This window comes from Tupaia chinensis, unplaced genomic scaffold (genome assembly GCF_000334495.1).
Source record: "Tupaia chinensis unplaced genomic scaffold, TupChi_1.0 Scaffold147608_1, whole genome shotgun sequence".
NCBI classification, from domain to species: Eukaryota; Metazoa; Chordata; class Mammalia; order Scandentia; family Tupaiidae; genus Tupaia; species Tupaia belangeri.
This window is the reverse complement of record NW_006207460.1, coordinates 467121-479962: the sequence shown is the minus strand read 5'-3', so window position 1 is coordinate 479962 and position 12842 is coordinate 467121. Positions and strand designations below refer to the sequence as shown.

Below are 12842 nucleotides of genomic sequence, written 5' to 3'. Positions count from 1 at the left end.
GAAAGAGTCTTAACTCATAGACAGGTCCCACATACTACATAATCTACAAGTTCAGAGAAACTGAAAAGTGACCTCTCAGTCTAGCCTTTACCAGAAACAATGTTTGTTAACCAGACAGAAGGTCATAAGAGAAAGGAGGGTCAGTAAAAGCCAAAGAAGAGTCACTTTCAACACTGTCCATAAACCCGTCTCTTCACTAGTTAGCTCTACTTGACTATATTGTGAGTAACAGACAGGGACTTGCAAAAGAAAGGTTTAGTTCTTATGCATGTTCTGTTTTGGCCATTTTATATGTCTTCATTCTGGGATCCAGGCTAAAGGCACAGCCCCTATCTGGAATGTGCACTTTCCATGCAGAAGGGAATGAGTATTGGGAGAACCATGTAATGTTTTTAAAAGCCTCTGCTCAGATGCTACATACACTACTCTGCTCACATTCAGTTAACACAGCAGATCACATTCCAAGCCTGTTGTCATTGAGTTGGGGAAGTGTACTCCTCCTTCAGGGAGAGATCAAAAATTACATGGCAGACCATCCCATGGCTTACTGGTTAAGGGAGCCAGATCCCACATGGCCAACTATGCAGTTTGATTCATAGCCCTGATGGCTTGAACACCATGCCAGATGTGTGTGCATGCATGCCCAGGATTCTGACAGGATGGAAAAATGAAAGAGAAGGGATTGTGATGTCCCCCTACCCCACTGTAAGATTCTTTCTCTCTCTCTCTCCCTCTCTCTCTCTCTCTCTCTGTCACCCCCACCCCCACTTCCCATTTCTCTCTCTCGCTGGTGACCATAGGCACCCTTTAGCAGTTAAAAAAAATCACATGGCAATAAGTGATGATATATAATTTTACAAGGAGGACAAAGAATAACTGGAAATAACAGTATAATCTGCTGTTGGTTACCACCACTTGGTCTAAGTATTCATTTCTCTCTCTATTTTTTTTTTACTTTTGCTCTAGGGCACTTGTGCTTACCCCAAGTGATGGTCATGCTGTAATCCCTTCTCCTTCATGCCTCCTCTCAGGATTTTGGGCATGCACACACATATGCCCAGCATGTTTTTCAAACTGCCAGGTCTTGGACTCCAACTGCAGAGTTGGCATGTGGCATCTGGTATCTCAAACTCCATGCCATCTGCCGGCCCCCATTTTCCTCCCTGCTGTAAGTGAAAATACAGTTATCTACTTTCCAATGAAGATGACCTGAAAGTGTTATGCAAACACAACATCAGGCTCCAACTCCAAGATATCATGTTAATTTCTATATCAGGTCTGGACATGGCACCTCTTCATGTAGAAGCCTATAAACTAAAAAGATGAGTATCTGCCTCCCATACATACTCAATATACAATAATGGAATGGGGACAAGATACCCACAGCTCTCAGAAAGGGGAGGAATGGGAGGCACATGTACACTGATACCCAGCAATTCTGAAATCCTGCTAGACAAATACAAGGGCCTTCATCCCTGAGATTAGGGATTGTTCTTTAATAAGGCCCTGCTTTTGCTCATTGGAAGAAGTTGCCTACTCATTGTTCTCCAGGGCTGTTGGCCCAGTCTTCTAGGAGGTCTTTCCTTTTCCATTATTCTCTAGGCCACATTCGAAAAGGGAGACTTACAGCCTCCTTGGGGACCGAGCAGCATTCTCAGCCTGCTTTTGCCTGAAGAATGTTGGGGCATTTGAAGTCTCAAATAATCACAGTCTCTTTTAATCCCGACTGGTAGCTCTTAGCAGTGCAGCTCTCTCAAAACCTAATTGCGTTTTATATCTTTGATTTCTGTCATCTCATGTACTAGTAGACTTTCCCACAATTTAAGACATGCATCTCTTTTTAAACCTAATTAGAAGTACCTTGCCCTTATCTGACTTCTGTGGGAGGGCCACTACTTTGGTCTTTTTTCCCAGAGCACATCTGCCCAACTGGCAGGATTTATTGGGTACCATCTTAATTAGCTGAGAGATCACCACCAACAGCATGATAGCCACATACTTGACTTGGTCTTTTCCCCAAGGCTGAGTTATAATCAACCTTATCACTCAAAGCATTTTTTTCAGTTTTATCTTTTACCATTTGAATATGGGAAACAGTTTCAACTCTTAATCTTGCAAGTCCTGGAATTTCTGAACTCTGTTTTCCATTTCCTCCCTACTTACAAACTCGCCAGTTCTTTTCTGAGCTTCCATCTTCCTGTAGCACCTTGCCAAATGCAGCCAATAGCAATCAAGACATGCTAGTAACCTTCTGCTTCTTAGTTTCTTCCCCTTAAAGCACAAGTTTATTCAGCATATCATTTTTCTTCCAAGTTATTGCAGACAACAATTTTCACAATGCTTTACATAATGAGGACTGCCATCTTTCCAGCCCCTCGTAACAGCTTTTTACCACCTGCTGCCCTCCCCAAACCAATGCCACACATTTTTGTTTTTTGTTACTGCAGCACTCCATTTCTAGGTGCCAATTGATTTTTAATAAGAATTTACTAGGATGAGCTGCAGTAACAAACAACCCCCAAACCTCAGGCTTTCAATAACAAAAATGTATTTCTTGCTCATATTACACATCTGCTGCCGATTTCCATGGTTCAGCCTTATCTCTGTTCTGTCTTCTTCATTCGAGGATCCAGGCTGGTAGAGAGAAAAGAGTAACTGCAGGACCATGTGATGGTTCTTAAAGCTTTGGCTCAGATGTGACTTACCTCACTTGAGCTCACAATCTACAGGCCAGAGCACATCACATGGCCAAGAACGGCATCAGTGAGGTGGAGAAAGAACTATACTCCTCTCACAGGGGGCTTAAAAGTCATATAGTAACAGATAGGGATGCATAATCTCCCATGGGGTTGTTAGCAAATAATTGGGACTAATAATACAATTTACTCTCCTCTTTGTTCCCTGCTTTTTACTCCTCATCCTAATTGCCTTTCCTTCAGAACTTCCCCTGAGACTTTTTTCACAACCTCTTATTCCCCAATTTCCCTTAGGAGCTGCCAGGCCTTCCCATGTATCTAGCCCATCCTTTCCTGTTTGCCTGGTATCATCTGTATTCCTTTCCTCCTGAAGATGCACTCACAAAGGCTTACTGGGTGACATCCTCACCTGCAAACTCACTTCTCTTACCTCTCTCTTCCAGCAAGATTCATAAACCAATGTCTATGGAGCACCTGCCGTGCCTATGAACTATGCAGCAACTTTATAAGGCCTAGTAAGCCCCTTTAAGGAGGCCATAGCTCTGTAGTGGTGACTGGGAGATGTGTTTACTTTGAGATTATTTTCTCTTTTCCTTACCTGTTTTTCTCAGCCAGGCTCAATTCAGCACTGACCTCCCTTCCATGTCCCTGGTGTATCATGCAAATGTATAGCCAAGTAGTCAGCCCTAGAACAGAGAGGCCACCTCTGTCCCCTCCCTAACAGCAAGAGAAAACAGGACAGAATCCCCTTGCCTAATTGTGAACCTATGGGCAATATGTCTAGTGATCAGGAACAGAACCTCTACAAACAGTTCGCATTTCAAATCCCAGCTCCATTTCTTATTAGTTTGTGTGACCTTGAACAAGTAATGTAACCTCTCCCTGTTTCTTTTTACATACCCAGAGGCTTCCAGGAGAATGAAAGGAGATAATATATATCCCTCATATGCCATCATGACCAGCACATTGTGTACTCAACAAATAATAGCTTTCATTATTCTTATCAGTTTATTTGTGGAACCCAATCAATACTTTTTTTTTTCCTTTTAGATTGTTTTGCCATAGGGTGTATGTGCTCATTGGGAGACACAGCAAAAGAGAAAGTGAGAAATCACCCCTGGAGGAGATGGCCATACTGCAATCCTTTCTCCTCCATTCTCTCCTTTTGGGATTTTGGGCACACCCACTTTTGGCATGATTTTCAAACCCCTGGCTCTGATACTCAAACCACGGTCCCAGCTCCTTAACCACCATGCCATCTGCTGGCTCCCCAGTCAATATTTTTAAAGCCCTGTATTTTTCTATTCTCTGCACAACTCTCAGCTAGTGAGGTAGAGGCTATGCCTTTTTATTTTGTTCTCAGGGCTTTGAGATCTGACTTAGCAGCCTCAGCCCCTCTTGCTGCCACCACACTCACCCCATCCTAAGTATTCTGGTGCTCTCCACCTTGTCTGTAGGTGACTATGAGCTGGATGTCTCCCCCTATGAAGACACGGTGACTAGCAAGCCCTGGAAAATGAATCTCAGCAAACTGAACATGCTCAAACCAGGTGAGGAGGGCAAGCCTCAACTGGAGAAGGGGAGGCTGCGCCTGGACCCTGTGGGAAGAGTGGCTAGGGGGACACCAGCTGGGGGCTTATAGAGGAAGAGTATCTAGCCTGCCAGGTGACTGCAGAGCACTGTGCCAGGACAGAAGTCTGAGCTGCAGTGCATGGTCTGGTCTCACGAGAGTCATCAAAGAGCAACAGTTATTAGGGAGGCATTCAAAGAGAGCCCATTAGGGCTCCCTGATTCCAAAAGGCGGGTTTCCACAAAGGGTGTGGTGGGAGTGGCAGCCCTCCCAGAAAAAATGTACTGAAATGGACTATTTACCCACATTCAAGGCAGGAAAGTAGCTTTTTTGTCCCTGAAGACTAGGAAATTGCTTGTTTTTCAACCATTCTAATGGGATGGGCGAGGTGTTGGGCAGGGAAAATGGTGAGAGAATGTGACTCCGCACAGGGGTGACTCAGGGTGGGGAGCCATCAGTCTGACAGGGACAGTGATGCATGATTTTCAGGAAAGTGAAGCTGTGAGTTAATAGAGAAACACATCACACATGCACTCTTTTTCAGAAAGAGGAGAGCTTTGTTGTTAGTTCTATATATTAGAATGATAAGTTTGATGGGGGAGAAAGGCATAGATATGTATGTATAACTCTTAGTTACAAGAATCAAGGTAACCTGTTCCAGTCGTTCAATTATTCTGGTTGCTAAAATAGTCTGTTAATAGAAATATCATCATAATTTCCCAAAATTCAGAGTATGGGGAACTTTTATGCATGAATTGGTCAATGGAAGATGGGCAGGTGACATTACAACCTAGCAGAATAAATAAGTCTAGACCAAACCAAAGTGAAACAAAAAATCTAAAAAGAATTTAGTTGCATCAGTTTCTGACAGTTCAGAAAGTGTATTAGATATTGTAGGGCCCCTAAGTTATGGTTTCCACCCTCAGGTCTCACTGCATAGCACTAAGGAAAGGGTTTTGGTTATTTGAACTTTCTGACTGCTTGAATTCTAGATACATGGGTGTTATTTTTTAAAATAATTATTTTATTTTAACTTTATTGATTTATTTTAATTGGACTGGAGAGGGACAAAGAGAGAGGGGGAAAGCAAGAAAGCAAGCTGCCAGGTCTGGGACTCAAACCATGGTTGGCCAGTGCCCTTAACCACCACACCACCTGCTGGCCTGATACGTGGGTATTAAATGTATACAGAGGATGATGATGACTTGACCTAGTCAAGATGAGGAGTAGGATGGGGAAGGCTTCAGAGTAGCGAATATAGTATGTGGGTAGAGGGAAAGCCTTGGATCCGGAGTGGCTTTAATTAGGACACTCCTCCCTTTTCTTCTGCCCCCACGACCTTCCTTGTCAGATCTGGGGTTTGCGGGGAGTTCCTAGGGTGACTGGGCGAAGGTATGCAGAGAAGACGCTGCCTGGTGACTTGGTGCCCTTCTCCCCGCAGACTGGGACCTCTGCCTCAAGTTTGCTACGCTGTGTACTCTTAATGACAAGTGTGACAGGCTGCGCAAGGCCTACGGGCAGGCGTGCTCAGGACCCCACTGCCATCAGCACTCCTGCCTCGTGCAGCTGCGCACCTTCTTTGAAAAAGCAGCGGAGCCCCACGCGCAAGGTCTACTGCTTTGCCCTTGTGCGCCCACTGATCTGGGCTGTGGGGAGCGGCGGCGCAACACCATCGCCCCCAGCTGTGCTCTTTCACCTACAGCCCCCAACTGCTTGGAGCTGCGGCGCCACTGCCTCTCTGACGCATTGTGCAGGTGCTGGGTGTGGGCCCAGGGATGGGCAAGGGAGGGGCTCCCCAGCACATTTGGTCTTCTTCCTGGGCAGAGCTGAGTCTGACTCCCTAGAGAACTGCAGACTCATTGGCTGCTTCCAGATACATGTGCTCTTCGCCATTTAGCCACTTCACATACTTTGTGAAACTTTTCTAAAAAAAAATAAAATAAAATAAAAAATATATATGTAATATATATATGAGGAGACTTCAGAAAGTTCATACAAAAATGGAATTAAAGTACAAATTCATTTTTGTGCAAAAATTTTGAAATTGTGAAGTTTTATCATAATACACATTTCTATGAACTTTTTTAAGACCCTGCATGTGTTATTTTCTATGTATAATAACTTCAGAATATATAAAAATGCATAATCGATAAGGATATAATATATATCATCACCTGAAGATAATCTACCATACCTTGCGGAGCATTTCCTTCCAGTCAGTTTTCTATCAAGATAACAAAAGTAGACATTCTGGGAATGTATCTGTGTCATGCTCTTTTTCACTTATGGTACATATCTTCCCAACATTTTCCTCTGGAGGCAGTATAGAGTGGTGGTAAGACATGCTCTGAAGTCAGACAGAGGTGAATTTAAATCCTGGGCCCCTTGAGATTAAGCTCATCACTTAACCTAAAATTCTGTCACTTAATCTAAGACTGTTCAGTTCCGTATAAAAACAGAGATAATAAGGCAGACTTCATGAGATTCTGATGAGAGTTTATTTACATAATTTACATACAGTGCTTAGCTTATTGGTACAGAGTAAGTGTTCATTAAAGGACAAAGCTTATTGTCAGTGTCTTTTAGGAACTTGATTTTTAAAGAAATTGTTTATTTAATTCTATTTTTTATCATTATTATTATTATTATTTTATTTGACCAGTGAGAGAGAAAAAGGGAAAGTGAGAAAGCAAGCTGCCAGGTCTGGGACTTTAACTATGGTTGGCCATGTGGGAGTCCAGCATCTGACAGGGACAGGCTTTACTGGGGGAAGTCTCTGGGCCAGGCCCTGACAGCAGAGGAGGATGTGGCATGTGGCTAAAGGGGCAGGGAAGGTGAGGGGTGCAGATCAGGCTCTCAATGGGGACTCTTGAAATTTCCCTTCTTCCAGATCACGCCTGGCAGATTTCCAGACCCACTGCCATCCGATGGACATCCTAGGGACATGTGCAACAGAGCAGTCCAGATGTCTGCGGGCATACCTGGGGCTGATCGGTGAGGGAGCCCACTGGTTGGTCCAGCTCTGAGGATAAGAACACTCTGGAGACTGAATCCAGCTGGGTGGGAAGGGGTAGAAGCTCAAGTTAGAATTGGCTGAGGCCCTGTGAACCCCTTCCCCTCTTCACTCTACAGGGACTGCCATGACCCCCAACTTTGTGAGCAATGTCAACACCAGTGTTGCCCTAAGCTGCACCTGCCGAGGCAGTGGCAACCAGCAGGAGGAGTGTGAACGGCTTGAAGGATCCTTTTCCCGCAACCCCTGCCTCAGTGAGTATGCTTCACTTGCTCTCCTCCGTGTGACCAGGTCAGCTGGACCTAGGGGGAGAACAAAGGTCAACTCCATGTCCTGGATCGGTTCTGTCCATCTCCTCTAGCCTGGCCTTTCTTCCTTCTCCACTCTCTGCATGACTTATCCCATGCATACTGCCTATTCAACCTGTCTGGGTCCCAGAAATATCTTCAGCTCAAGAAACAAGCAAACAGAATGAGACATCTCATTTCCACCTTCCATCCCTCTGCTTCCCTACATCCCGGGGTCCTATGGCATTCCTTTTCCTTCCCTAGAAGCCTGAACAATCTCCTGCCACCACACTCTTCCAATTTGTCTTTTCTCTTCTCCTCAGTGGAGGCCATTGCAGCTAAGATGCGTTTTCACAGCCAACTCTTCTCCCAGGACTGGGCAGACTCTACCTTTTCTGTGATGGAACACCAGGTAGAGCCTCCTTATAATACCCCTCATACCTTTACTAGACCAGCTGGGGAAAAACCAAACCAGCAGATGAGAGGATTGGGTGGGGGGGGTTTGACTTATTACCCAGAATATTACAGAGTTCTTATGGACACCTTAGAGGAAGGAGGCAGAAGACTTGGCCGAGGCTGAGGTGGCAAAGCCGATAGAGATGGTCCCCTGAGCTGACACCACTCTGTTTCTTCCACAGAATAAAAATCCTGCTCTGAGGCCACAGCCCGCTCTTTTCTTCTGCATCCTTACCTTGATTCTGCTCCTGAGCCTCTGGTAGCTGGACTTCCTGGGGGACTGCTTACACTCCACCACATCTATTCAGCTTTGCAGCCTGCCTGGGGTGAAGGAAGGACGGCATGAGGAAGGAGATGCAGTCCACAACATGGCAACCCTGACACCCCCTGCTCTCCAGCATGTCCAGTTGGCTCCAGATGAGGCCCAGTAGAAGTTAGAAGCTTTGACCTACATTGGATGGTTATCATTCAGCCCACCCCTAACTCCTCTTCTGACTCAGGCTACCTCTCCTTGGGATTTGGTGACCACAGTTAGCCATATCTCCTGGTAGTGACCAGCTGTATCAAACTCTTTCCTGATCCCATCCTCCTCCACAGGATCACTCAGAGTCTAACAGTCATTCTCTATTAAATTCTCTAGATAGGCAAGGCTGGGTGTTCTAAGGTAGCCTAAAATGTCTTCCTCACATTCACCGTTGTGAGGAAGGCTGGAGCAGATGTCTAACCCCTTGTTTCCCCCTTTGAATAGGGGATGGGAACCTGCTACCTGCACCAGTCTGCCTCTGGATCTTGCAGAAATTTGAGCATGAGGAGCTGGAGCCCATGGGCCTTGCTTTATTCCTACCACTGTCCTAATTTCCCCCGCCCTCGGGTCATGATTAAACATTTTGACTTAAGTCTTTGCTCTCTTCCCATTTTCTCAAATGGAATGTATACATAACTAGGGGCACTTCAGGTGAAAGAGCACAGGCCAGGTGATGAAGATACACAACAACGCTACCATCAACTGCTATGTGACTTGAGGCAAGTCTTTTGTCCTGTCTTCTTGACAGGAACTAGAAGAACAATAGCATATGTGAGGCTGTGGACCTGGGATCTGTCACAGCAACTGAGAGGTGGGCCCTTAGTCAGCTACAGCATTTATTGAGTATTTGCATGTGTTATTGGTCTGCTCCAATAATAATGGCAGAGAAAAGCAGAGATTGGACCTTGATCGCAGGGAATTTGTAATCCTATTGGGATAAGGAAACACCCACTCATGCAAAGTAGTTGGATATATTTATAGAGCTGTGGGTATTTGTCTATTAATTCATTCACTCTTTCAATAAGCATCTGATGAGTGCTGGCTCTGCAAGACACTGTGCTGGGTGCAGGAGGTTCTAAAGTGATAAGATTCAGATCCTTTTTTAAAAAAAATTTTTGCCAGAAGGTATGTGTGCTCACTGCAGAGAGACAAAAAAGAGAGAGAGAAAAAGTAAGAAAGCACCACCCCCCTCCCCTGTGGGGAACAGCCACACCATTATCTCTTCTCCTCTATTCTCCTTTCAGGATTTTGGGCATGCATGCACAGTGTGTTTGGGCATGCGTGCACCCAGTGTGTCTGTCTGTCTTCTTTCTTTCTTTATTCCTTCCTTTCTTCTTCTTTCTATCTTTTTTTTTTTTCAGAGATTTTTGCTATAGGGCATATGTGCTGGCCAGAGAGATAGAGAGAGACACAGAGACAGAAAACAAGAAATTGCTTTCCCCGAGGGGAGATGACCATGCCACAATCCCTTCTCCTCTATTTTTTTCTTAGGATTTTGGGCATGCATGCACATGTGCCTAGCATGAATTTCAAGCCTCCAAGTCTGGGACTCGAACCATGATTGGCCACATGTGATCCAATGCTTTAACCACTATGCTACCTGCTGGCCCTCTCCCTTGCCCCATGTATTTTTCAAGCCTCCAAGTTCAGAACTCTAACTGTGCAGTTGGCCATATAGGATCCAGCCACCTTCACTACCACACCACCAGTTGGTCCTCAGATCCTATTTTCAAACCTTTCATGCAACAGAGCAAAGAACAATTCAGTGCGATAATAATTATACATTATTTAATTATGTAATACAATAACTATAATAATAACCCTCATTTATTGAGCCCCTACTGAGTTCCACATTCATGCATTAATTTTTTTTAAAGAGGGATTTTTGCTATAGGGCATGTGGACTTACCTGAGAGACAGACAGAAAGTGAGAAATCACTCCCCAGGGGAGATGGCCACACTGCAATCCCCTCTCCTCCATTCTCTTCTAGAGATTTGAATTTCAAGCTGCTGAGTTCACACCATAGTTGACCATGTGGGAATCCAGCACCTTAACCACTGTACTACCTGCTGACCTCCATACATTATTTTTATTTTATTTTATTTTTAAATTATTTTTGAGAGTGATTTTTGCTATAGAGTATGTGTGCTCCCCAAGGAGACAGAGAAAGACGGAGAGACAAAAAGTAAGAAATCCTCCCCCCAGGGGGATGGCCTTGTGGACAATTCTTTCTCCATTCTCCTCTTGGGATTTTGGGCACACACATGCATGCCCAGTGTGAGTCTTAAGCCGTGGGTCTGGGGCTCAAACTGCCTTTGACTTTGTGGGAGTTCAGCGCTTTAACCACTATGCCACCTGCTGGCTCCACATTAATTCTTTTAATACTCTCATAGCAATTGACATTGTCAGAAATGAGCTATGTGACTTTGGGCTTAATCTCTCTGGGCCTTGCTATTCATATCTGTAACATGGAAAAGGATAGAAGCTACCTATGCACTGATTATTGCTTTTAATCCACATAAAAACATTGTGCTTGATGTGTAATAAGCACTCAGAGTTAACATTTTATTGTAGAATATTTGAACAATACAGACAATTCTAAAGAAAAAAGTAAAACGGAGACGGACAGTAGTGCAGCTATATAATGCAATGCTCTTTGAGGCTGACCCAAACAGAAAAGTTCCCAGTTCATGTCCAAAGACCTCCTTGAGAACACTGTGCACACATGTGCCCATGATCCAGGGCTAACTGAGGCTGAGGGTGGATCATAACCTCAAGACCCTTTTGGGGGTATCTGTCTCTCTTTACCTCTCTTTCTCTCTGTCTCTTGCTTGCTTGCTTGCTTGCTTATGGAGTGAAGAAAGAGAGAAGAAATTAAATATCTAAAATCCTATTCTCAGATTTCTAAACTGTTCCCTGAACACCCATGGCAATGAGAATCTATGGGTATACGTCACTTTATGTAAGTGGGGTCACACTGCATATCAAAGTGTAAGCCACTGACATCTTTAAGCATCTGAGCAGAACAAGAGCTATATAATTCTTTCCTTGCTTAAAAAGAACTATTTTATTATTTAATTTTATTTATCGTTATTACTATTTTCTAGTCTGACCAGAGAGTGAGAAAGAGAGAGATTGGGGGGAAGTGAGAAAGCAAGCCGCCAGGTCTGGGACTCGAATTGCAGTCAGCCATGTGGGAGTCCAGTGCCTTCACCACCATACCACCTGCTGGCCCCAGCTATATCATTCATTTTATCAGCTGTGTGTCCTGGAGTTGTATGAATGCACATTCGTACATGCATAGTTTATTTAACCAATTCTATATTGGTGGATGTTTGATTGTCTTCCTATTTTTCTCTGAGCCAAGTTTTAAAGCGGTGAGGGAAGTAACGGGGTAGGATACATACAAGAGCTTCCAGAGTGGTAGGAACTAGACAGGCTTTTCCCTGTACATTCTTGGATCTTTATAGCCTGCCCAACCCCAGGAAGTACTCAGCCAAGCTGCCTTCCTGCAAACTCCAGTGGGGCAACAGGTCGACCTTCATTCCTCCTTCCTCCACTCTGAGGAAGATCTCTGAGCAATCAGGGCCTCTTCATTTGCCTTGGCTCCATTAGCCTGGGGCTGGGGGTGTGAATGGTACAGCCATTCCTTGCTAAGTGCATGAATTAAACTAATAGGTCATCTGTGTTTTTCTCTGAAGAAGGTCCAAATTCCTGGTAATCAACCAGACCACTCTCCCAGGCCAGGGCCCAGAGCCAAGACCCAGGGTGGGGGCTATAGTGACTGAACTGAGCTTTTAGTGGTATCTTGGCTGGCTGAGATAGTTAATGCCATTAGACTAGCTTCTGGGCTACAAGGTGGGAAGGGCTGCTGGCAGCAGTGGTAAGTAGAGAGTGCTAAATGATAGGTCTCTCCATGGTTGGAATAAAGCACTGTCTTTTGAATATCTCCAAATTCACCCATTCAGTCAGTCATTCATTCAACAAACTTTTAATAGGCACTTGCCTTGTTTTAGGAGACAAGATCTGTCCCTGGCCATTTATGAGCTGCCATTTTAATGAAGGGACAGCCTAGGACTCAAGTTTGGGCAGTTGGAACTCTTTAGTTATTTGTAGTTAGTCTGTTTGTTTATTTATTTATTTATTTTTGGAGAGGTTTTTGCTATAGGGCGCGTAAGCTCGCCAGACAGAGAGAGACAGAGAGACAGGAAGCAAGAAATTACCCCCCAGGGGGGATGGTCATGCCACAATCCCTTCTCCTCCATTCTCCTCTCGGGATCTTGGGCACACACGCACACACGCTTGGAGTGAGTTTAAGCCACCAGGTCTGGGACTCGAACCGCGGTCGACTACGTGGGAGTCCAGCACCATAGCCATTACACTAACTGCTGGTCCCAAGTAGTTATTCTGCTTAATTATAATATTTAGCTGTTTGATTTGGGGAAATTTTATCCACTTTTTTTTTTCACTTTTTTTTTTTTTAAGTTTTTTGTATGGGGGGCATATGTTTTTCAA

General features: G+C 44.5%; 1 protein-coding gene across 2 annotated transcripts in view; it reads left to right on the top strand.

The window, feature by feature from the left end:
• GFRA3 (GDNF family receptor alpha 3) overlaps positions 1-8883 on the top strand; it is a 17510-nt gene extending 8627 nt beyond the window's left edge. The window contains exons 3-9 of one of the 2 annotated variants that reach the window (XM_006169902.1): positions 4154-4246; positions 5708-5875; positions 5969-6020; positions 7157-7260; positions 7399-7533; positions 7890-7978; positions 8205-8883. In XM_006169902.1, coding sequence (XP_006169964.1) covers positions 4154-4246; positions 5708-5875; positions 5969-6020; positions 7157-7260; positions 7399-7533; positions 7890-7978; positions 8205-8285 — 722 coding nt within the window. In that variant the 3' untranslated portion in view covers positions 8286-8883. Of the gene's footprint in view, positions 1-4153; positions 4247-5707; positions 6021-7156; positions 7261-7398; positions 7534-7889; positions 7979-8204 lie in introns of both variants that reach the window. The other variant, XM_006169901.1, reaches the window with a different exon arrangement.
• Positions 8884-12842: the final 3959 nt, after the last annotated feature.